This window comes from Sinocyclocheilus rhinocerous, unplaced genomic scaffold (assembly GCF_001515625.1).
Source record: "Sinocyclocheilus rhinocerous isolate Xijiao unplaced genomic scaffold, SAMN03320098_v1.1 scaffold513, whole genome shotgun sequence".
Lineage (NCBI taxonomy): Eukaryota > Metazoa > Chordata > Actinopteri > Cypriniformes > Cyprinidae > Sinocyclocheilus > Sinocyclocheilus rhinocerous.
Genome location: NW_015656019.1, coordinates 290,210 through 313,388, shown reverse-complemented (window position 1 = coordinate 313,388; position 23,179 = coordinate 290,210). Strand labels below are relative to the sequence as shown.

At 35.5% G+C, this 23,179-nt stretch overlaps 1 protein-coding gene across 2 annotated transcripts in view; it reads right to left on the bottom strand.

Annotated features, from left to right (window-relative positions):
- The window catches only part of LOC107719206 (N-acylneuraminate-9-phosphatase-like), a 12,072-nt gene extending 6,462 nt beyond the window's left edge, over nt 1–5,610 (bottom strand). Inside the window, exons 1-4 of one of the 2 annotated variants that reach the window (XM_016526577.1) lie at nt 5,452–5,610; nt 4,310–4,816; nt 3,003–3,028; nt 2,832–2,917 (exon numbers count right to left, since the gene is read on the bottom strand). In XM_016526577.1, coding sequence (XP_016382063.1) covers nt 2,854–2,917; nt 3,003–3,028; nt 4,310–4,816; nt 5,452–5,553 — 699 coding nt within the window. In that variant the 5' untranslated portion in view covers nt 5,554–5,610 and the 3' untranslated portion in view covers nt 2,832–2,853. Of the gene's footprint in view, nt 1–2,831; nt 2,918–3,002; nt 3,029–3,395; nt 4,817–5,451 lie in introns of those variants that run through there. The other variant, XM_016526576.1, reaches the window with a different exon arrangement.
- Between the last annotated feature and the right edge of the window lie 17,569 nt (nt 5,611–23,179).

Here is a 23,179-nt window from a genome sequence, read left to right as displayed (position 1 = left end):
TTACTGATTATAATGACTTATACTGTCTTTTTACGCGCTGCGTTGCATCGCACAGTGTAAACATAAAACTATGTCTGCATTTGTGATCGGAGAAATGACAAACAACAAGCCCTACTCTACACTGCTCAAAACTCACGTTTGAATCATCAGTGGCAAATCCTTTAAATATGAAAAACGTACTTACAGTCTGTGAGTCATAAAATTAAACAATTCTAATTTACGTTTTGTTTGTACTTTTGAGGAAGCACCCTCCACCCCATCAATTGTTCATAATTACTAAAAAATACTATTTAGTAACATTTGACTTACAAAACTGTACAGAATGTTTCTCTTTAGTACTAATAAATAATTACACTGATCAAGTCTTTCAAGCTTTACGTACACAGCTGATTCAGAGTATTTTTTGACCAATTTATTTTAAAAGATAAACAGGGTTTTATGGAGGTAAAATTAGGACATTTAAGACCAATAAAAGAAAATTTAAGGAATAATTTGAAGGGAACTTAATATGTTCTTCAAAGGGTTGTAATAGCAACACTTCAAAGTTTGCAAATTCAACTTTGAATAGATGTCCATTGCTTTTAAATTACAAAAATAAGGTTTTCATGCCTCATTGGCAGATATTGGGTCTTGGTTTAAGCATTAACTCCATGTTGTTCAGTTTCTCAGAAAACAAAGACTTATGTCATTTTGTATCTCGGTTAATTTCTCTGGTTTTAAGGAAGTTTAGATATATGTACTAAAAAAAAAACTGAAGATATTCATTTTTTTGCAGTGAATGCAATATTTAATACCATGACTATAAATGTAAGACTTTCTGTTCTAAGGCCTTAAGTTCTGGAAATTAAGACTTTATCATACTCTCAACAGTCATGTTAAGTCAGACTTTTGCTCAGTACGTTTGTTGTTGCATGCATATAATCACAATGCATTATAAAGATGTGTTATGCATTTGTGACAACCAGTCTTTCTCACTAGTCACTGCACTCACTAGTTTAAATACAGACAGCAGTGTCACTATGTAGAACCACAAGAAACACTGTTGTATTTTGGTACAATGTTCCGTCCATATCACTGGAGAAATTAACACGTTCAAGGACTGAACATCACAATTATTATTTTTTTAATTCCCTGTCATAGATATACAGTAGCTACAATACAACAAAATGATCACAGCGCACACAGTGACACTAAAAAGAAAATATCCATAAACCTACTCTTCACACGATTAGTTATAACAGCCGTTGAATGATTGCCCAATTAGAAGAACTTGATAATCATCCATATTTTATTAGTTCAAATGAATATGAATTAAGGTGTAGGGATGGGAATTTTTAGAAATACCAGCTACTAACTTTCTTTCAACTGATCGATTAATCGTTAGCGTTATTACCGCAAAATGAGTTTTCTGGGTGGTCATTTTACACGAGTCTACGCGCAATTCACTCCGAATTTACTATTATATTTTCTAAAGTTTCATGAATGGGCCCCAGGACACAAATGGCTGCTTTTATCTTCATTAGCCTACTCATCTTCGAAACCAAATAAATAAATGATTTTTTTTAGTAACGCACGAAAGCTAGGGTGCTGCGCCGCTTCTCCTGGGCCATGAGTGCCGTGACACTGGTGCCACACAAACAGCTCCTCAAGTCAAGTTCACGGGACTATTTCTCCTCCTCCTCATCTGAACGCGAGCAGAAACGCTTGCAGACACACTGGGAGTGCTCACCGACGCCTCACTCACAGCGCTCAGAACAGACAGAAACAGAAAGAAACGCTGCATTACTGTTGTACTTCATTATACGATTATGTTTTTTTTAGTGCACATAATCTTTACTTACAACGAAATGCTCCAACAATCTTGAAGATGAGTCCGCATTACGTGTTTAAAACCATGGTTGCGTGCGCGTTTGTGTAGTGGACATGAGGCACGCGCAGAGCGCGAGCATAAATTTATTCGATTCGATTATTAACAGCGATTGATCGATTATTAAGCCGATTATTCAGAATAGGGGTAGAATAGGTTTAGGATTAATGAATGGATTTATTTAGCACTTATATTTATTTATTTACATTATAGTAAAACAAATCCAACATCAGTTAATGCCTTACAAATAAGATATAAAATTAGTGAATTAAAACTATGGTTTAATAAGTTCAGTCAGTTCGAACCAGTGTTCGATTTTATTTGTATATTTTCATTTTTATTTTACTTTTAGTTTAGGTTTTAGTCAATTTGTTATGTGCTTTTGTCATTTTTATTATTTTTTTATATTTCTATTTAGCTTTAAATTTTAATTTCAGTTTTACTTTGACATTTTAGTTATTAAACTCAGTATCATTTATAATTTTCATTTACATAAAATATTTATATTTATTTCAGCTTTATTTCAATTACCAAAAACATTTTTATTTTTATTTTAGGTAACAATACTGGTTTGATAATCTGTAGTTCCAGTTTATTATTTTGTAGTTTTTGATATTTCTATTTAGATTTAATTATAGGCCTAACTATAATTTATTTTTTAATAGAGATTTAATAACATATTTTCATTTTATTGTATTTCAGCCAAAAACATTTTTAACAGTTCTTTTTTTTTCAGTGCCATTGTAATCACATTACACTGAGTAAACAGCATGAGAGCAGTATTTATCAAAAGGATGCTCAAAAGTAGGTTGGAACAACATGAGGGTGAGTGAATAATTGCAGAATAAGTATTTCTGGGTGAACTATTTCTTCACCAAATGTTGCATGAGGTTGCTATTAACACTATAAGCCTATGGCATTAGAAAAAAATACATTGAATTAAACCTTAAAATGCAATTCTCACCTGCCTCTCTTCTCTGTTTGGTTCATAAAGTCATTGGAATCTCTGATTCTGGTTGCCTCTTTGAATCAAATGAGTTTTTTTCATTACTGCAAGAGAAGGAAAAAGAAGCATGTTTAGTGCCTCACATGAAATCATTGATTTAATGATGCTTATTTTAGAAGGGAATCTCACTCAGGATCTTGGAGGTTGTCGGGATGCTTCAACAAAAGAAAAACCACACCACCATTATCATTACAAAATGCATCTAACTTGTAAACAGCCTACAATCAAACAGACAATCACATTTTCTCTCTCAGACATGAACCCATCAAGGCACTTTCCAGGAATAGAGCACACTTTGGTAATTTTGCAGTACTTATCTAAATTTTACAAACTTGTTACCAATTATCAATTTTATATTTCTGGTTTATACTTTATTTACTTTTATTTTGGTTAATTCAATGTTGATTGCTAGAATATACATTTAATACTAGGGTTGCAAAACCTAAAAAAAAAAAAAAAGTAAAATAAAACAATAAAAAATATATATAGTCTATACTTTTTTGACATTCTAAGGTTGATAATTAAAATTTTCTGAAGATTTAGCACTTCATTTCAATGGCCTTTTTTTAACCTTTTTAAAGCTATGATATAATGGAAGTAGCAACAGATCTTTTCTTTCTTATTGTGACATACATCTGAGTGAAACGGATTATCTAAAATTGATTGGATGGATTTTTTTTTTACCAATCATGTAAATACCCAAAGACATACATCACCCACCCATGATTAATTTATTCCACAATTTAAATTATTTTTCAGGTATTGGCAAATATGAATATTTCTGTTAATATTTCTGGTTAATAATTCCAATAATTTAGTATTTTTAACATCTTAATAATACAATTATAATCTGAAAATAAAAGACATACAATACAGTTTAATGTAGCTTGAAGAGAGTTGGATAGCTGATGTCTTATGTCCTGTTAAATATGCTAAATGAACGTTAAAACTGTATTAATAAAGCATTTGCATAATGACCGTTACTTGATGGATTGTGGTTATGTCTACTAATTACTCAAATTACACAGGTTTATTTTGGAGTTAATATTATTGCCACAGAAAGAATAATTAGTAGGACATGAACAGCTTCAAGTAGAATATCCGGATTGTCATCTGGTGATTGATTACAAGAAAGTATTATTTGCCTGGTCATGTGACCGCAACATTATGGTCACTTTAAGAGAGGATCACACTTTTATAGATTAAAACAGTTTTTCTAAGCTGCTGATATAAGTCTTCATCACATTTTTCTGACAAATTTTCTTTAAAAAATAAATAAAAAAAAGCATGCATCTTTAGGTTCACATATGTAGACATCATCTCAGTTCAAGTAGAACATCATTCAGATTTAGTACACTAGGTACAGTGTAGTCTGGAGTCACAGAGCCCTGCGGGAGAGATTTACAGTCACTGTTTATCCACACAGTGGCCCGTACCCCTGCATTAATGCCTCCCTGGATGTCTGTACTGAGACAATCTCCCACCATGACGCAGTCCTGCGGCCGGACTCCCGCAGACTCGAAGCAGTGAGTGAAGATGGAGCGCGCCGGTTTCTGCTCAGGATGATCTCCTCCGACTACCACCAAACTAAAGAGACCCTTACATCTCACCGCTTCGATCTTCTCCCACTGCGTCTGAGTATCGCCGTTGGTAATCAGAAGTAGTTTGTAGTTCTTCCGCAGTTCCCCCAGGAGAGATCGAACCTCAGGAGAAAGAGTCAGCACCTGTAATCTTGTGTTCTTCCATATGTAGTAGCAGCTGCTGGCCAGATCTGTGCCCTGTGTCTCCTGTAGGGCTTCATACCAGTGATGGATCCTCACATCGTCTATTGTTTTTCCTTCTGATGGGTCGAACGATTCATGGAGAAGCTTTCGTAAAAAGTGATCACAGATGTCTTTGATGTGGCTCTCCTGCACATGCATAGACTTCAACAGCTCACACACCTAAAAAAAGAACACAATGTAAATCATAAGATCTACATCTCTAATGAACAAAAATAGCACAGTTCGGAGTTTTTGGAGAACAATTTCACAGTATTTCCACAGTACATGTCAAATAACATGGTAATATCAAGGTACTTTGATATACACTTAAAAGTGTGTAAAAAAAGTACTATGACATGTGTACAAAAACCATGGTAATAGCATGGTACTTTGATACATACTTCAGAGTATGTCAAAGAAAATCATGGCATTGCCATTATGAGTATAAAACCGTGGTAATGCCATGGTAATTTCAAATATTCTTCAAAGTATGTCAAAAATACCATTGCATATGCCAAAAAAAAACATGGTAATTTGATACATACTTCAGAGCACGTCGAAAAATACCACGGCATTACCATTATATGTCGAAAAAACATAGTAATACCAAGGTACTTTGATACATACTTTACGTCCAATAATACCATGGCATGTGTCCACAAAACCCAAGGTAATACTATGGTACTTTGATATATACTTCAAGGTACGTCCAATAATACCATGGCAAGTGCCCAAAAACTATGGCAATACCATAGTATTGTCAACAGTTCTTTAAAGTGTTCGTTTTTCAGCTTTTTTCTTATTCATTCATTTACCTTCTGAATGGCAATACGTCCTGCGCCGGCTGTATCGACCAGCGTGTTATCCAAGTCAAATATAATCGATGAAACTCCTCGACTTTCCATCGTATTCCACATCCGAACACGCGGAACTCCGGCTACTGGCGTCAGGCAGGTGTTGTGATGCAATGCTCACATTGCATTCTGGGAGATGTAGTTCCCGAGAAAAAAATACGGGGATTTATAACAGGTCTGTACATGATATGTAACGTTTGTTAGGTCAGTCTTAGACTTCTTGTTTCTTCATTTTTTCGAGCAACTGTAAGGTTGTCAAATAAAATATTTCACTGTAAAATATCCTATTATTTTATTCCTATTTTATTCGTATTAGCCTATTAGTTGTAATACTAATAGGCCTAGTAGGTTTAGTAGTGGTGGTGGTATGTATGCATTTATTTATTTATTTCAACTAAGTTAATAATTCTATTCATAGTATTTCATGTGATTATTTATTAGCCTAATTTAAAAATACATACAGAGCTGGGTAGAGTAGGCCTACTTACAAATTGTAGTCCATTACTGATTACACATTAGGCTACCGCTACATGATGAAAAGTAATGTAATCTAGGTTCCCTTTTGAGGGAACTTCGAACTGCGTCCTCTAGGGGTCGCTATGGGGGAACGCCTTTCAGGGTGACCGGTGTCTGAAGCATATATCTAAAAACGACAATAACATTGGCCGGCGACAGCCTATGACGGCATTACCCTGCGCGATCACAGTATAAAAGGGTGCCGGGATAACACGTCATCCTCTTCTTCGTCTTCACTGACCGTTTGTTTATGTTAAACGGTCTCTCCGTTCTCTTGGCTTTGCTCTGATACCTGCAGTTTCACACGGCTCGCGAGCTGTGTGTGTGTGGTGAAGAGCAAGCGCGTTCAGCTCTCGAGGGAGTTGGATGCGCTTTGTATTCATTGCTTATTTCTTGTGAGGGATAAGCATGAATTGAACGCGCTCATCTCTCGAGGAGGCGGCTTGAGCTCATCGTGTTGCATTCGCAGGACTGCTGAGGAGGATGCGAGTACAGGATGATTTGTGTTTCTGTGAAAACCCCTCTTTTGTGCTTCTGCTCTGAGGAGCAGTAAGCTCTATATGCATGAATGGTTATTGGGTCCTGCTATTTCTTCAGATTCTATCGGGTCTGTTTATACGGGACCGACGCTCTCTATCGAGATAGAGAGCATGAGACAGTGTCCAGCTGCACCTCAGAGGGTTGTCTTTGAACCTGCCGCTCCCGATTGAGTGTCTGAGGACTTCTGGGCATCTGTGAGCAAATGCTTCGGAATCTAAATCCATGCTATGGTAAGTGCACACGCTAAGCTTCTGTGCTCTTTTTAAAATCCACATTGTGGTAAGTGTGCACGATAAGCACTCTGCGCACTTTCTAAAATCTTGTATGGTAAGGGTTAAGCGCTGTCAGCCTCGTTCCCTTTCTCTGAGTTGGCTTAGGCCCCGGTTCTCACCTTGGGCTTCACTCAACTAATGTATCTCTGTTGATACATTTCTAAGCAGGGTGTTGCTACCTAAGATCTGTCGAGTCAGTTCCTTGAGCAGGTTTATTCAGAACCGGTGATAGCCCCCCTGGGTGACAGGCCAGGGTCTGGTATGGTTTTTTAGACACCTGGCCGTATCCCCTTAAAGGAATCTCTTTCTTCTGATTCCAAGCCTTGAGCTCTGCCCTAGGCTTGGGCCTCCTAGCCCAGCCTTTAACAGTAGGTTCTTTTAGGGTATGCTGCTCAGGCCCTTGGCCGAAGGAGATAATGTCACTGACAGCCGTCAAGACGTCCTTTGGGGCAACTCCCATGGCTATGGTAGAGTTGGTACTTAGTGCTCACCATGGTTTTCTGGCATGCACTCCCCTCAGCATGGTGGCGTGGGTATACCGTTCCCCATAGCGACCCCTAGAGGACGCAGTTCGAAGTTCCCTCGAAAGGGAACGTCTCAAGTTACGTATGTAACATTGGTTCCCTGAGAAGGGAACGAGACACTGTGTCCTCTAGTTTCCTTGCCATGCTGCGGACGCAAGCTTCTGACGAAGAAGTGGATGACGTGTTATCCCGGCGCCCTTTTATACTGTGATCGCGCAGAGTAATGCCGTCATAGGCTGTCGCCGGCCAAAGTTATTGTCGTTTTTAGATATATGCTTCAGACACCAGTCACGCTGAAAGGCGTTACCCCATAGCGACCCCTAGAGGACGCAGTGTCTCGTTCCCTTCTCAGGGAACCATGGTTACATATTTAACCTGAGCCATTACTTATTATAGGTTTCCCGAACTGTGCTTAATTTAAGAACTGCAGTGGATTTGTGAATTGATAAAAACCTAATAATTCATTAAAAATGTAAAATCAGTTATTTAAACACTTGAACACTAAAAATAGAAATATTTCATTTGTTTACCTGCATGTCAATGTGACCATGCAGTAAGCGACACTGAACTGTAAACATGCGACTGTGTTGTTAAATTATTGAAATATTAACTTCCTCAGAGATAGTAACTTGCATAATTATTTGTTTCTTACATGGTCTAATTATGAGGTGTTTTTCACTCCAAATTCAGAAGCATGGTTTGCAAATTTATTTACACAACATTTGTGAACATAGTTAAAGCTAAATGGCATGACACACATTATTTTTGGAGATGAAGGTTTAAAAGAGAAAAAAAGAAGAATTAGGGAGAATCAGTAAATTATTGAATAATTCACTTCCATTGTGTGAATATGTAATCCATAAAAAAGAAACTGTATTCTGATTAAGTGCATTATAAAATGTAAGGTAGCCTATACTCTAATTACAAGCACTTCATTTTTGGAATCTGATTATGTAATCCAGAATAAATGTAATTATTAGCTCATATCTATCTGTCTGTCTGTCTGTCTGTCTTGCTCTTAATAAACATGCTCTTTTTTCAGGCTCTTATCAGATTGCATGTGCTGGTCTTTGAGAAACTTTGTGTGAACTTATGTCTAAGGCTTCATCTCATGATGGTGTAGCCTACGTGTAAAAAGTAGCCTACAGTCTTCAGTTGCCTCCTTTTCTTAAATCATGTGACGAGTTACTGTAATTTTACAATTTACAATCTTGCCAGTGTAGATAGCAATAAGGGACTTGCACAAATGCACCTTTTGTGTCATAAAACAGGTGCTTAAAGTCGAAAAATATAACATATTTATATGTAGGCCTGTATGTTTTACTTGTCTCACAGTGTAAATGACCTGTTTACAACCAACAAATATTGCTTTTGTTCACTAGAACACTTATTTTAACCCAAAATGAAGAAGGACATCACTCATATCGTTATACTTGGCATTATTGTTTACACACGACCGTAATTTACTTATTTTTCAAGCAATTGACATGCACTTAGAATCCTGGCCACATGAGGGCCTCCGGTCATCATTACTAGCTGAGTGCACTAAAAATCAACCACATCACTGAAACTTCATGGCCCATCACGACCAAAGACTGATTGGAATGAAGGACATATCCTCAACACTAAAACAAAACTGAATGCCTTGTCATCACAACACCTGTATGGCATGCGACCGTACAGTATCTTAGAGAACGAAAGCTGAACCTTTGAGAAATCATTCTGAAACTCGCAAATAGTTCACAGAAAATTTGAATTCTTTTATTATTTAGTCATCCTCATGGTGTTGTAGAACATGAAGATTCAAAACAAAACAAACACGTTTATTTTTAACGTGAGAACGGACGTGGCCATTTGTAAAGTTGAGTGTGCGAGGCTTCCGGTGTCATTATAGCTTTTAGTCATTTTTATCTGTAAAAAAAACAGCTCGTTTTGCTGCTTGATATTGCAAACTGGTATTTCTTATCATGTTATTTTGATGTATTTTCGTAATTATAAACACACTTGTTTGTAGAGCAACTTTTAGCTTTTACTGAAGAGCAGCTAATGAATCGGAAGTTTCGCACTAGCTCACATTCGCGTTGCAAAATATGTGGATAGAGAGAGACATGTGCGAATTGAAATGATTAAAACATTTTTGTAATAAATCCACCTTTGATGACAACATCATGATAACTACAGGTGGAAATTTCTATAACAAGTACAGTCAATCAACTGAGAATGTTTACATTGATAATAAGTTATATAAGTTTATCTCACATGAGCTGTTATGCACATTGTCACATAATAATACATTCAAAACCACGGAATGTTCACTTAGAGAAGCAAGTTGCAGCCAAACACAGCACAGAAATTGCATCATTCCATTTATCAGCATTTTCATAGTGCAACCCCCCCTCTACACTCAGCTCGCACACACCTTCAGGGGTCTTCACTCACCTTGATGAACACTTTCAGTTTTCACAGTGAGTTTTTGTGGTTTGGTATTTATTTTAAAAGGCTGAGATACATAAACCACCTTTATTTTACATGCAGTGGCCCCAAAAAGTATTTATAAACTTGAGCCACAATGCATGAATTTCATAATGTATTATCCTACATACAAAACTTAAAACAAAAGTGGAGTTTATTTCAAAGTACAGCACAAGTACACTTCTCAAACAAAAGATTTCACCAAAAATGTATATATTTATTTAGCATTTAGATGATATACTGTTCAGAATGAAGACAAGGTATTTGGAAACTTTCTGGTTCTGAAACATTACCTTATTAATCTGTTGTTACTATGACTTCATAAATCCATTAAAATCACTTTAAAAGTCAAAATAGCTCATAAAGGTGAAGATAGTTCAGAGAAATTTGTAACGGTTCAATTCTACAACTTTAGAAGTTATCTTATAAAACTCTGTATTTATGTCTTGTGTTATTCTTAGTATTAAATCAAAACACCTGCATATATTATGGCAAAAAAAAAAGCTGTGTTATATGTTGATGATTACTGTGCAGCTTGCATGTAGAGGAAGACATTGAGAGTTAGCGTTTCCAGAGGAAGTGTCATGTTTTGTTACTTCAAGCATTAAAATGACACTTGAGATGACACTTCTCACTCCCTCTCTGGCGGATCTTTCATTATGTAACCTTGCGTGCACTCACACCTGGCCCAGCGCCAAACGTTGACACGCAAAAATGTGTCACTGCATTCTGCTCTCATTCTAAGCACGATCAGAAATTGGAGCATTTCTCACGCATGCAGATTCTGCTCATAGCACAGATGCCAGTCTCTGTTCGAACAATTCCTGTTCATGTAACGTTCCTTCCAAAACATGTTCTGTAAACAGAAGTTTCAGGGAGTGGAAGTGTGAGAGAGTTAGAGAGTGTGCTGATGCCTACCAAAACAAACACTGCAGCAATTACAGCTACCAATCTCAGTTCACTGACTCCATTTAAAAAGTCCTTCTGATGGATGCATATAACAAGTGTTAGTAGCAATAATCTAGTTTTGTTTAGGAATTTAAAACAATAAAAAAATCTAATGCAATTTCAACTAATTGGACATCTGCGATGTCATTTTGACAAGTCATATTTAAGAATTGCATTTCACATTTTTATTATTTAATTATTTGTTATTTTAGTAATTGCAATACTATTGTAGTTTTTATTAAGACTTTGAATTCATTTTTATTTTATTACTGTTTTCATTTTAGTTTCAGTATTTGTTATGCGTTTTCGTTATTTATATTGTTTTTTTTTTAAAGGTCTATATTAATTTTTATTTTAGTAATTTTAGTATTTAGTTGAAATTTACATGAAAATGAGAAATGTTGCCTTGGTAACTAGACTAAATGAAATGAAAATGAGAAATTCTGCCTTGGCAACTAAATGAAATATAATTGTTTTTGTATATTTTGTTTCAAGTAATACATTTTTTATGGTTTTAGTTTTAGTTAATATAAATAAGAAAGAATAACAATTAGAAAGATTACATTTGCACAAAGCACAAAATGCTTTTGCAATTAATAAAAATAACAATTATATATATTCATCATTTCAATCACAACTATCACATACTGGTAAAAAAAAAAAAAAAGTGTATAGCATGAATGCACTGTAAGTCGCTTTGGATAAAAGCGTCTGCTAAATGCATAAATTATTATTATTAATTATTATCTCCAAGTAATATTTCCATTTTTACAAATAAAACTGCAAATGTATAGTGATATAATTAGTTATAATTGGAGATTAAACATTTTAAATGTGTTGTAGGTCATAATTGCATATTAAAGACAGTTAAAAATATGTAAAGGTGGCACAATGAACTGTATTACTATGAAAGAATAGTAATGATCTGTACCTGTATTTTGAGTTTTGCACTGCATTGCATTGTGTATTAGGGTTAACGGAATTGTCCATAAAATTAATGGATAATGTCCAGGCAGAAAATTAACTACATTTTTTTAACAGTATAGTCAAATTTGCATTACAGATTTAATTTGGAATTGTTACTAGTCAAAACTGGCATTAAAATGGCTCGTCATGGATGCATGAGAAATGACACTGGAAACCTATTAGCTGTTCTTCTCCACAGACACACAGAGCTCTGTTTTGCGTTTCATCTCAGTGGGTGGTCAGGTCTCCAGTCACACGTGATCTCTGTGTTCAGCACAAGCCTCCCCCGCAGACAGCACGGCGTTCGGGTCACCTTCTGTTTAAATAGCTCAGATAACACCTGCGCAACAACACATCCAGCAAGTGCATGAGGGCACGGATCCTTACAGTATGAATTCTGATTTGATTCTCCATTTTTTTTCTCTTCTAGAATAGAACTACCACACGTCTCACATGAAAATATATTGCATGAGAAAAACAAATGGGATGTACAAATGTTCTTTTTCAGAGAGTGTTTAAGATTAGACTGTACATTTAATTTGAAAACAAGGCCAGCACTGACAGCAGAAACCTATCAAAAGTAATACTGTGGCACTCTGGGTCTTTGTATCATTTATGTAACAAGATCTGCTGATATTCAATAATTTTCAGTACCTACCTTACACGAACACACTTTGTGGTTTGGAAGAAATCTCAGCGAATCTCTGCGTAATCTCTTTTCAGCCACACCAAACACAAAAACTGTATTCAGCAGGGAAATGTTGCCTCAGTTTGGAAACAGTGAGTGAAAACTTGTATTGCCAAAATGAAATCATTAAATTGCATTGCTGAAATATTGCGTTACTGTTAACAATAAAGCATTGTGATTAAGATGAAACTGAGTCACTAAACAATAGCAAAAAAAATTATCTTATTATTCACCTGCACTGAAAGTGGTAATCTTGCTTTCATTTCATAATTATAGTAGCCACTAATTAAACACATGCGTGAGATGACCATGTTGTTTTGACATGGAAATGTTTTATTTTGACAGTTTTTTTTCTCTCTCTCTCTCTCCGTCTCCAAAAAATGTTGCACATAAAGAAATCAATAGTTGCTACATTCTGGAAATGTTGTAAACTCTCATGAAAACCTAAGGCAAATTAGTGGCCTGAAAATGCTTATTTGAAAGGTTGAAAGGTTAGCTGCTTATGATGGGCATTATGTTGAGATCACATGATCTGCACATGAATAATATATACACAAAAAATGCTGGGTTAATGGACAAACCCAGTGACTGGGTTGTTATGACCCAACGGTCGGGTTAAATGTTTAACCCAATCTTTGGTTAGTTTTAATTAACTCAACTATTGTTTAAAAATTACTGGCTGGCTTAAAATAAACCCAAAATAGGTTGTAAATTAAAATCAGACACATAATTACTAGAGGCATCAGCAATAATCAAAAGGTGCATTTATTAATAAACAATTATTGAATTATTATTTATTCAACTTATAAATAAAGGTTCATTTATTGAACCTATTAATAAATGTATTTTGGGTTCATTTTAAAGGCAGAGTAAGTGATTTCTGGTAGCCAATGTTGATATTTGAAATCACCAAAACAAACACGCCCCTACCCCAAAAGGGTCTTGCCCCTATTTTGATAGCTCCGCCCCACATATACGTACGCAACCCAGGCAACGATTAGTTCTGTGAAACAAAGCAAAACCAATGTTACACCGTGTCTACGGACGTGAGCAGCGCGGCGCAACAAATCCCCGACAGAAAACTGCTGCCGGGTTCTATTTATGACATGCTGACACAAATTTCAAATGGTTTTCAACGGTCGTTTGATCGCGTCCAGTGTAGGCAGACTTTAGCTGTTGTAGACACAGTGTTACTCACCTATTGAGAAGAAACAAAGCAACCTCGGCGTCCGATCGCAGGCCTCCACTCCTTGAGTTCTCTCCAGCGCTGGAAAGCTGATCCGATATTTACACGGGTCCTACTTCTTGCCTTATCGTTCCGCAGACGTTTTCCTCTTTTGTTTTTTATCCGCCATCTCTATCTCTCTGTCGCTCGGCTCGGCTAATGTCCGTCCCATGCACTGAACGCGCTCTCCTCCACATCACGAGTAGACACGCCCCGTATTGCTGATTGGCTACAAGTTTGTTTTGCTATTCGGCCCAAATCAGTTTTCTAAAGTGTTTTTGAAAAATCACATACCCTGCCTTTAAGCAAGAAATAATCATTTTAAGCAATAGTGGAGTTAAATAAAACTAACCTAACAAAACAACCCAATTGCTGGGTTTGTCCATATTTCACCCAGCGTTGGGTTGTTTTTAACCCAGCATCTTTTAGAGTTTATATACAGTATACAATATGTATACTACATATATATATATATATATATGGAACAGCTTACTCCCAACTCGTTATATAAATGCTTACTTACGCTATAACCCAGCGCTGGGTTATAGCGTAAGTAAGCATTTATATAACGAGTTGGGAGTAAGCTGTTCCATATATATATATATATATATATGGAACAGCTTACTCCCAACTCGTTATATAAATGCTTACTTACGCTATAACCCAGCGCTGGGTTATATTTAACCCAGCATTTTTTAGAGTGATAATGTAACACAATACTTATGATTGAGAGAGAACACATAAATGTTCCTCAAAAGCCTGATGTATCATATTTGATACTCACATTTTAACATGTTGTTTCTAAAAAAAAATAATAATAAATGTATGGATAATCAAGTAAACCTACAGTAAGTTGCTTCAGTCCAGTAAGTGTTTATCTTGAAATACTAACAATATAACATTTATATTTATGCTTACTTAATAAAAATCAGTAAAGATTTCACAGCAAAAAGACATGTGAACCACTTTTTTTCATGTGAACCATTTTTAGAATTCTACGAAGAGGCCTTTTACTTGGTAAAAAATATAAACTATCAATCAGATGGCAGAAGGCATGTCTTAGTTTGTGCACAACAGCAAAGTTTAAAATTTTTTTTGATAATTTAGAGGCTTTAGAAATCCATGTATCAAATATGACACACTAGACTTTATAGGGTTGAGAGACTTGGGCTAGTAGGCACCCACTACAGAACACCGATGCAAGAGCACAGTTACACTTCAGAAACCACTCAGAGAACTGCGTTAAACTCCACTGCACTGTGGCGGCTCCGTTTACCTGCACAATTGGACAGGCAGAAGTGAATGAGTCCCTCAGTCAGAGACCAGGAATGTAGACAGGAAGTTCCTGCATCCTTTATGATTAGTGATTGTATATCACTCAACACTGAAGTCACTCCAGCTGAACACGCTGTTTTCTCCCTCCTCAGGCTGCTGATTACCTGAGTCAACATTTCCATTACAGTCATGGAGTGAGAGGGATACCAACACATAATAAACCAGATGGGCTTATGGACATTAACTACACACTCCACACCCAACAACAATACATACCATTACAAACATCAGCACTGATCCTGATGACCAAAAGACCAGCAAGAATTTTTATGCATACCACATATATCCTACATGGAGAAAGCAATACCATGCTCAGTTGAGACCTGCTCTGTTGGGGGGGAAAAAGGAAATCAGAAACACAATTAATTCAATATCTGTAACACAATTAAATTTGTTCTATAATATTATGTTATGAAATCATATACAACATCATGTTTTGACATCATGTTAAACCCACCCATCAGAGTAAGATTTTTTTTTTTAAAGAAGTATTTTATGCTCACCAAGTCCTCATTTATTTGAAAGAAAGAAGAAGGGTTACGAGTCCGACTCTCTAACCATTAAGCCACGACTTCCCCAATTTGATCAAAAATACAGTAATATTGTAAAACGTTTTAAACATTTTAAATAACTGTTTTTTTTGTATTTGAACATAATTTAAAATTTAATTTATTTCTGTGATGCAATACGGAATTTTCAGCATCATTACTCCAGTCTTCAATGTCACATGATCCTTCAGAAATCACTCTAATATGCTGATTTTGTGCTCTAGCAACATTTCTTATTACTGTCAATGAAATATAAATATATATATATATAAATATAAATTTTGCAGGAATATTTATTTATTTAAATCAATTTATCAGTCTTTACTGTCATTTTCGATCAATTTAACGCATCCTAGCTGAAAAAAAGTATTAATTTCTTAAAATGTACTTACTCAAGGTCACATGGAGGAACATTCAACATTAATTTTACATTTAACATTACAACAATTATAAACTATAATGTACATACAACAATACCATTTGTCCAAAATATGTTTGGATGCTTGTTTGACTTAAATGTGCATGTGAATATGGTAACTGAGGCAATGCAAAAGACACCAGGAATATGTGATTAGTTCTCATGTTCTGTCTGCTTCATTATGAGCTTTAGACGGTCATTAATAAGGTATCTAATAACAGATGTCTCCTGAGACATAGAACCCCTCTCTGTGTGATAGAAACATGAAGCTGATGTGAGGGGAACTCCTGTTCAATGATGATGCCCTTTCTTACTCCCATATCACATCACCGGAGCATTTCTGAAGAAACCTTATGGTTATGACTGTGCTAAATATAAAATGACAAACTTTTAACAAAAGTGTTTATGTCAAATAATGACGTCGGAATGATACATTACACCTAAGGAAATTTTTATGTAAAAGTTATTTCCCTCAATGCAAATGCAATGCAAAGTCATGATCTGTTTAGATTTATATAAAGTACAGATGTTTATACTTTAGTCTACTATAATGAACCAATTTCCAATACACACACAGACATACAAATGTGTGTGTATAGTATCAGTGAGGTACTATTACAGTTTTTATTAATACTTTGAATCAGTCCTTATTTTTACTTTTTTTATCATGAAAAAATTTGTTTCACCTTTTTTTCAGTTATTTAATTTCAGTTAACGTTTATTTTATTTCAAATAACGAAAATGTATTTTTTATGGTTTTAATTTTTGTTTCAGTTTTAGTTAACTATAATATCCCTGACATATATAAAAGATTATGCAGGGAATTATTTTTCCATAATAAATGATCAAATAATAAAATAAATAAAAGGCCTTTCAACAATGTACTTCTAATCAAGTCAAACGGTAACTGATGAGACTCTTCTGATTCCTGCAATTTCAGAAGATTTTTAATCCCCCATTTTTTTGTTTTTTTATTGTTAATCTAAATCTGTTGCATCTGAATCAGTTTAATCATGCAAAAAAAAAAAAAAGTGGGAAAGAGAAAAAAAGTTATGAAGTTATGATGACTAAAGTTACATTTATCACAAAAAGTAATGCATGGCCTCTACATGGCTTACCAATATTAAATAATTATTATCCTGGTAGCAAGCCTAAATATTTGCAAGAAATATATTTTAGTTTCTATGTACAATGAAACACCCCAAACAGAAGGTCTACATCAGATTCCAGTATCTTGCGTGCAAATCAATAGCAAAATGACACTGGATCCTCAGAATATATTTACCTCTTTCTTTTCATGAACGTCAGCCTTTTTCTTTGCTTTTGGGTGACATAACCAAATACCAGGAAGTTGTAAATCGCTTGATAATAGACACAGACAAAATGGCACCACAGTGATCTCTAGCAACCATCAGGACAGGTTGCATTTTCTTACATCCAAAGCAAATTCACAACAAAGTCTGCCACAAACAAGTCCATACAATCTTCAGCCCGAGATGAATGAGAGAATATCTGTCCAAAACAAACAAAATATCTGCTGGAATCTCTCTCAAAGACTAGTGTAATAATATATGGAATAATAGGAGCTGTCACTGAAATTGGAGAGGATGGATAGACACCAGCTAGTGAAATGATGCAACTCTGCAAAGTTTTCCCATAATTGAACTGAAGGTGAGATTTCAGTACATGCAATGTGCAAAAAGTTCGGAAAGTCCATTATCTGATGATCTGATGACCTTTGGATCTATATATAAGAGCTAGCTCTTCAAATGCCATCTATTTTAGTCCTTGGTTGCAAGGAAAATGAATTACAGATGAACAGCATATTATTAGATTAGAGGGGAAATTCACTATGAATAAATTGTGCCCAATGACTGCATTATTCATTTGCCTGTGCGGTCGGTGTTGTTTTAGTAGTCAATTCAGCAAAAGAATTACGCAAATTGGATAAATGGCGCAAAATCCCAATCATTTGATCAACATGTAATAAATTTCGGCTGCCATAATAAATAAAAAAATATGCATAAAAAACTCTTAATTGACAGCTGTGGATGCTGAAAACCATCAATGTTGACATCAAATAGCAACACACAGACACAGCCAAAACAACGTGTCACCAGGCTCAACTAAAAGTGTTGAATTTATCGCCCTGCTGTAAATTAAAGGAGAGATTTACCACTGTCGCTACGGCAACTGGCTGGCAAGAAATCAAAACTATAAATCCTAGAGGCAGGGCAGTATTATACAGTCAGAGGATAATAGGAAACATGTTTACAAAATATGACTACAAACTTGACATAGTTAACAAACCAGCTTGTTTATGCATGTGAAAGTGATCACAAGGCCTTCATTAGCATGTCAGCATATCCCAGTTGAGATACTTGAAAAATAAAATGGATAAATAAAAAATGAACATACAGTGAGGGGGCCAACACTTTTTCACACCACTGTATAAACAAAAAAGCCAAAGCAAAAACAAATTAAAAACTTAAAAAGTAGGTGATAATAAATAAATAAATACATAATCCACTATAAATAGGTAGAAATCTGTGAATTACATAAATCAATCAATCAATAAATAGGCACAAATAGGTGTATTAAATAACAAACAAACAAGCTACTCTAAATAGGCTAATAAAATTAGTGTCAAAAGTGTGAACAACCTGTACGAAAATGTTTTTTGTCATTATGCAAATATCTTTGGTTACACTATGAGATCATAAATGACACACTTCACCTTTAAATATAAAACAAATGATTCCAGTGCGTGCTTTCCATGTTGAGTAATGTTGCATAAGAGAGCTGTTGAATAAAACTAAGAAAACATACCCATCTGCACCTGATGTCTCTGCTGCATTTCTAGAGTGATAACACCTGTGAATAGATTGTATGGGTTTATGCCAAGAAAAACAGTTATACTGATAAGCACATGGGAAAATGTCATTCTAACAGCAATGAAGCACATTATCACTTCAAGGTAACATTAATCATTAATAACAGAGAAATATGACAATACTAAGTTTATGTCACAATTGAAGAGCCTTTCCCCTGTCCCTGTGTAACTGTATACATACACTGTGAAATGTGATATTGTAGTTGTATTGTTGAATAAGGGACAGAGGTCATAAAAGTTCAATTAGCAAAGAATATTGTACTTCCTCATATCAACAACACATTATACTAGAGTGTGGTTTTGCACCAGAAGAAAATAACAATTTGCTAGATGCAATGAAGTTAAAAAGTCAGAAACTACTAGTGAAAATGTTTCTATTTTGTATTTTTAAAATGAATAATTAATAGTGGAATATATATTTATGCATGTAAAAAAAAATAAAAAAAAATAAATAAAATATATATATATATATATATTTACAAAACTATAAAAATATTTTACAGTTGTGTCAGAAAGTCAGAAAGCACTAGTGAAATACTTTCACATTTTGCATTTTATATATATATACACACATTAGGTCACTAATTCAGTTCACTAGAAGGAGTGAATGAAAACGAGTAGTGAATTTGGACACTGAGTGCACCGGAAGGAATAGTTTGCATAGATTGTGCTTGCTGTTTATTAATCAGTTGAAACTAGCAAACTATAGCTCCAGTAGTAAGATTAAAGGATTTATCTTGAATTATATATATATATATATATATATTTATTTATATATTTAAGCACAGTTTCTAATCAAGTCACTAATCAAGACTTTGCAAAGAGTGACTGAGCGGCTTCCAGACACTCCTAAGAAAGTCATCCACATCCAGGAGGGAGGTGTAGTGGAGTCAGATCAGGGGGAGTGATGGAGGGCCAGGCCCGTGTGGTGGAAAAGTATCTGAAGACTGAAGTGGACCAAAAAGCCAGGGTGGAGCCGGAGGAGCAGGAAACCAGGGAGGAGCTGGCAGCAGAAGACCACCACAGCTGAGCTGGAGAACACCACAGTGGTGCAGGTGGAGCTGGAGACCACGACGGTGGCACAGGCTGAGTTTGAGACCACCAGGGCAGAGCTGATGGAACTGGGGACCACCAAGGCAGAGTAGACGGGACTGAAGACCCCTTAAGCAGAGCAGGCAGAGCTGAAGACCACCACAGCGGATCATGCGGAACTGAAACTGACAGCACAGAAAGGTTAGAAAAGGCCCCTGTGGCTGTAACAGGACAATCAGGGAGTTCAGAGACGGCCTCCTTGGCCGTGACTGGACTGGCAGAGGGTTCACAGACAACATCCATGGTTGCAACAGGACTGACAGGGAATTCTGAGACGACCTCTGTGGTCGTATCAGGACAGACAGAGAGTCCACAGGTGTCCACACTGTGGTCCAAACAGGATGGGCAGGAAGCTTAAAGATGATTTCTGTGGTCAAGACAGGACAGGCAGTGAACTCACAGACTGGTGCCAACACAGGACTGAGCTCTGGGGCTTGAGCGGGCTCAGGAGCAGACTTGGTTAAATATACAATGTCCAGAAAGTCTCTAACGTGGTCCTCGAGAGAGCAAGTACCTTGTTGCAGGCAGACTAATCTCACTGCTGGATCTATTTAGGGCCTAGTACAGGCAAAAGTTCATAACACTGGGCAGACAATCCAAACAAGACTTTGCAAAGAGTGACTGAGAACATATATATGAGACTATATGAGACTGAGCAATATTTAATCCATAAGGAGGATCAGAAAAATTGTAAGATCCACAAAAAAAATAAAATAAAAAAAGAAGCATGATAGTCTAAGGAGATTTATAGAGGAAGTTTTGTTTCCTTTCCTTCTCTGTACTTTTCACGAGAATATGGTTGTTAGGGAGTTGCTAGGGTGGAGCGATGGCAGTACAGAGACAATACGAACATGACAGAAACTCAAATTCAGCTTCCATGTGCAGTGACAGAGCAATAACAATACAGTAGAGTTTTTGTCTGTCTGACTCACAGCTTGGAGTTTCACATGCTTGAATTAAACTGAGCAGTGCAGCTGATCTTCTTGCACACTATATTGTATTGTTTGCACGGTCACAGTGACCGGTGCACAATAAAATAAGAGACAGTAATCCTAGAGAATGGTATTGTGGGTGTTTTTTGGTGTATGTGTGCGTGTGAGCAGCAAACTCCCTCTTCCTCCTCATCTGGCCAATCCAGTTTGGTGTGTTCCATTCACACTGACACAGATTCTATGACCTGCTTGCATAAGCTAGTGTAAACTACAAAGAACCAAATGTGCAGCCTTGTAAAAACATCCACAGAGCTTACTGACTGACACACACACCCACATACACAGCCAATCTCCCACGCATCAAAAAAAAAAAATTATCAATGGAGACTAGAGGAAGGTCTTTCACATCTTATTTATAAATTCACATGAACGCTGTTCAGACTGCGCTGCACAACACTGTGCAAATCTGCTCTAACCCTCATACTGATTCAAGCCTTATTCTTCCATCAGAAGGAATATTCAAAAGTTTATTACATATATTAATTTTAAAAATATATTAAATAAATTATTTTTAAAAGTATTAAAAAGAGCATTATTAAAAAACGTATAACTTAAATGATTATACAATACTGTTATTAAATTAAATTAATTCAAAAAATGTATTACAACTTAATTTAATATTTTTTATATATTTTATATCCTATTATTTTATATATTTTATATGCTTTAATAGTTTATGAAATGTAAAAAAAAATTAAAATAAAAATGTTAAATATTACAACAAAATAAAATTATTAAATGTATATTAAATTTATAAAATTAAAAAGATTACACACACACACACACACATATATATATATAAAGGCCTTTTAAAGGCCTTGCACAAATCACAAATCTACAATTCTATGCTCACAGAATTCTGGACTGGCATTGGAACTGATGCAATTTATAAAATTCTAAAGATATAATCTATAGTTTAATTTAATTTTTGTCATTTTTTAACCTTGGCAGCCCCTGGTCAGACTCAGCATTCACAGGACAACATCAGGGTGAAAATTCTCCTAAATGTCTCCTTTCGTTTTTCTAGGAATAAAGGAAATCATACAAGTTTGTTTGATCTAATCTTTTCTGGTTTGAAAAAAAGTTTGTATAAACACAAAGTCACACACAGGCCAGCAGTGGCAGGAAGCAGTGTGTGCATTGCTTCAGACGGTCACGGTACATCAAAGTGCAGCGAGACACATATAATCCAGACTGACGGGCCAGCCATTCTACTTTTTTAGATTACCTGTAGCAACACCTCTCCTTTCTTGCTCACTGAAGCAACAAAGCAACCAAACACACTCCTAGCAACCGTTACGGAGGTGACCGACCTAAAACATGCTCCTGTCAGAATTCCAATATGTACTACACCGAAAAAATAAAATAAAATAAAATATATTTTCATAAATTTTAAGACATTTTAAAAGGGGTCTTATTATGCTTTTTCTCCTATGAGGTCTAAGCACAGTTTTTACACCACACAGTTTTTACAATGCCATAGTTTAGTTTTTAACTTTCTGTTTTAACATTTTTCCATAGTTTCATTAAATGTTTTTTTTTTTTCACGGAGGAAGAATTTAAGAAATTTGCTAAATGAACTCCTGTGAACTCAAATGAATGTCAAATGATTTGAATTTGATTGCTCATTGCCTTTAAAGCTTGACATCAGATCTTTAAAAAATACAAAGTTCTGTATTTTAATAAAAAATATAACAGAATGAGGCCTTGTGAAAAAGTGAAAAAACTCCCAAATCACGTCCACGTGTTTGTGTGCAGAGGGTCTGAGATGAGGTGAATTCGGGTTTGTGTTTTTGGGGCCGCCGAGGGGCAGCTTCTATTCCACCGAGACCTTTTCATTTCACAACAGATGGACTGAACTGCAGTCCACAATGACAAAACAAATGACCGGTCTAATGAGAGAAATATCAGAATTAATAGAGCATAGTACTTTTGGAGGACTTGGGAATGCAAAAACCCAAACAAAAGGGTCATGGTCCAGTAATTCATTTCTCCCTTCTGTCTTAAAAGCACAGGACATTATCTGTCCATAAAATAAAATATGAAATATTCTTGCATCATTCACATCAGTATGATAAAAAAAAAAAAAATTTTTTTTTTTTTTTTACAAAAATACAGTAAAAACAGCAATATTGTGAAATATATTTTAAAATGATATTTATTCCCGTGAAGCATTTAAAAAAAAAAAAATTCTCTAATACACATTGGCCACAATTATTTGTACCCCTATAAATTATTATGAGTAAAATCTCTGAAGATC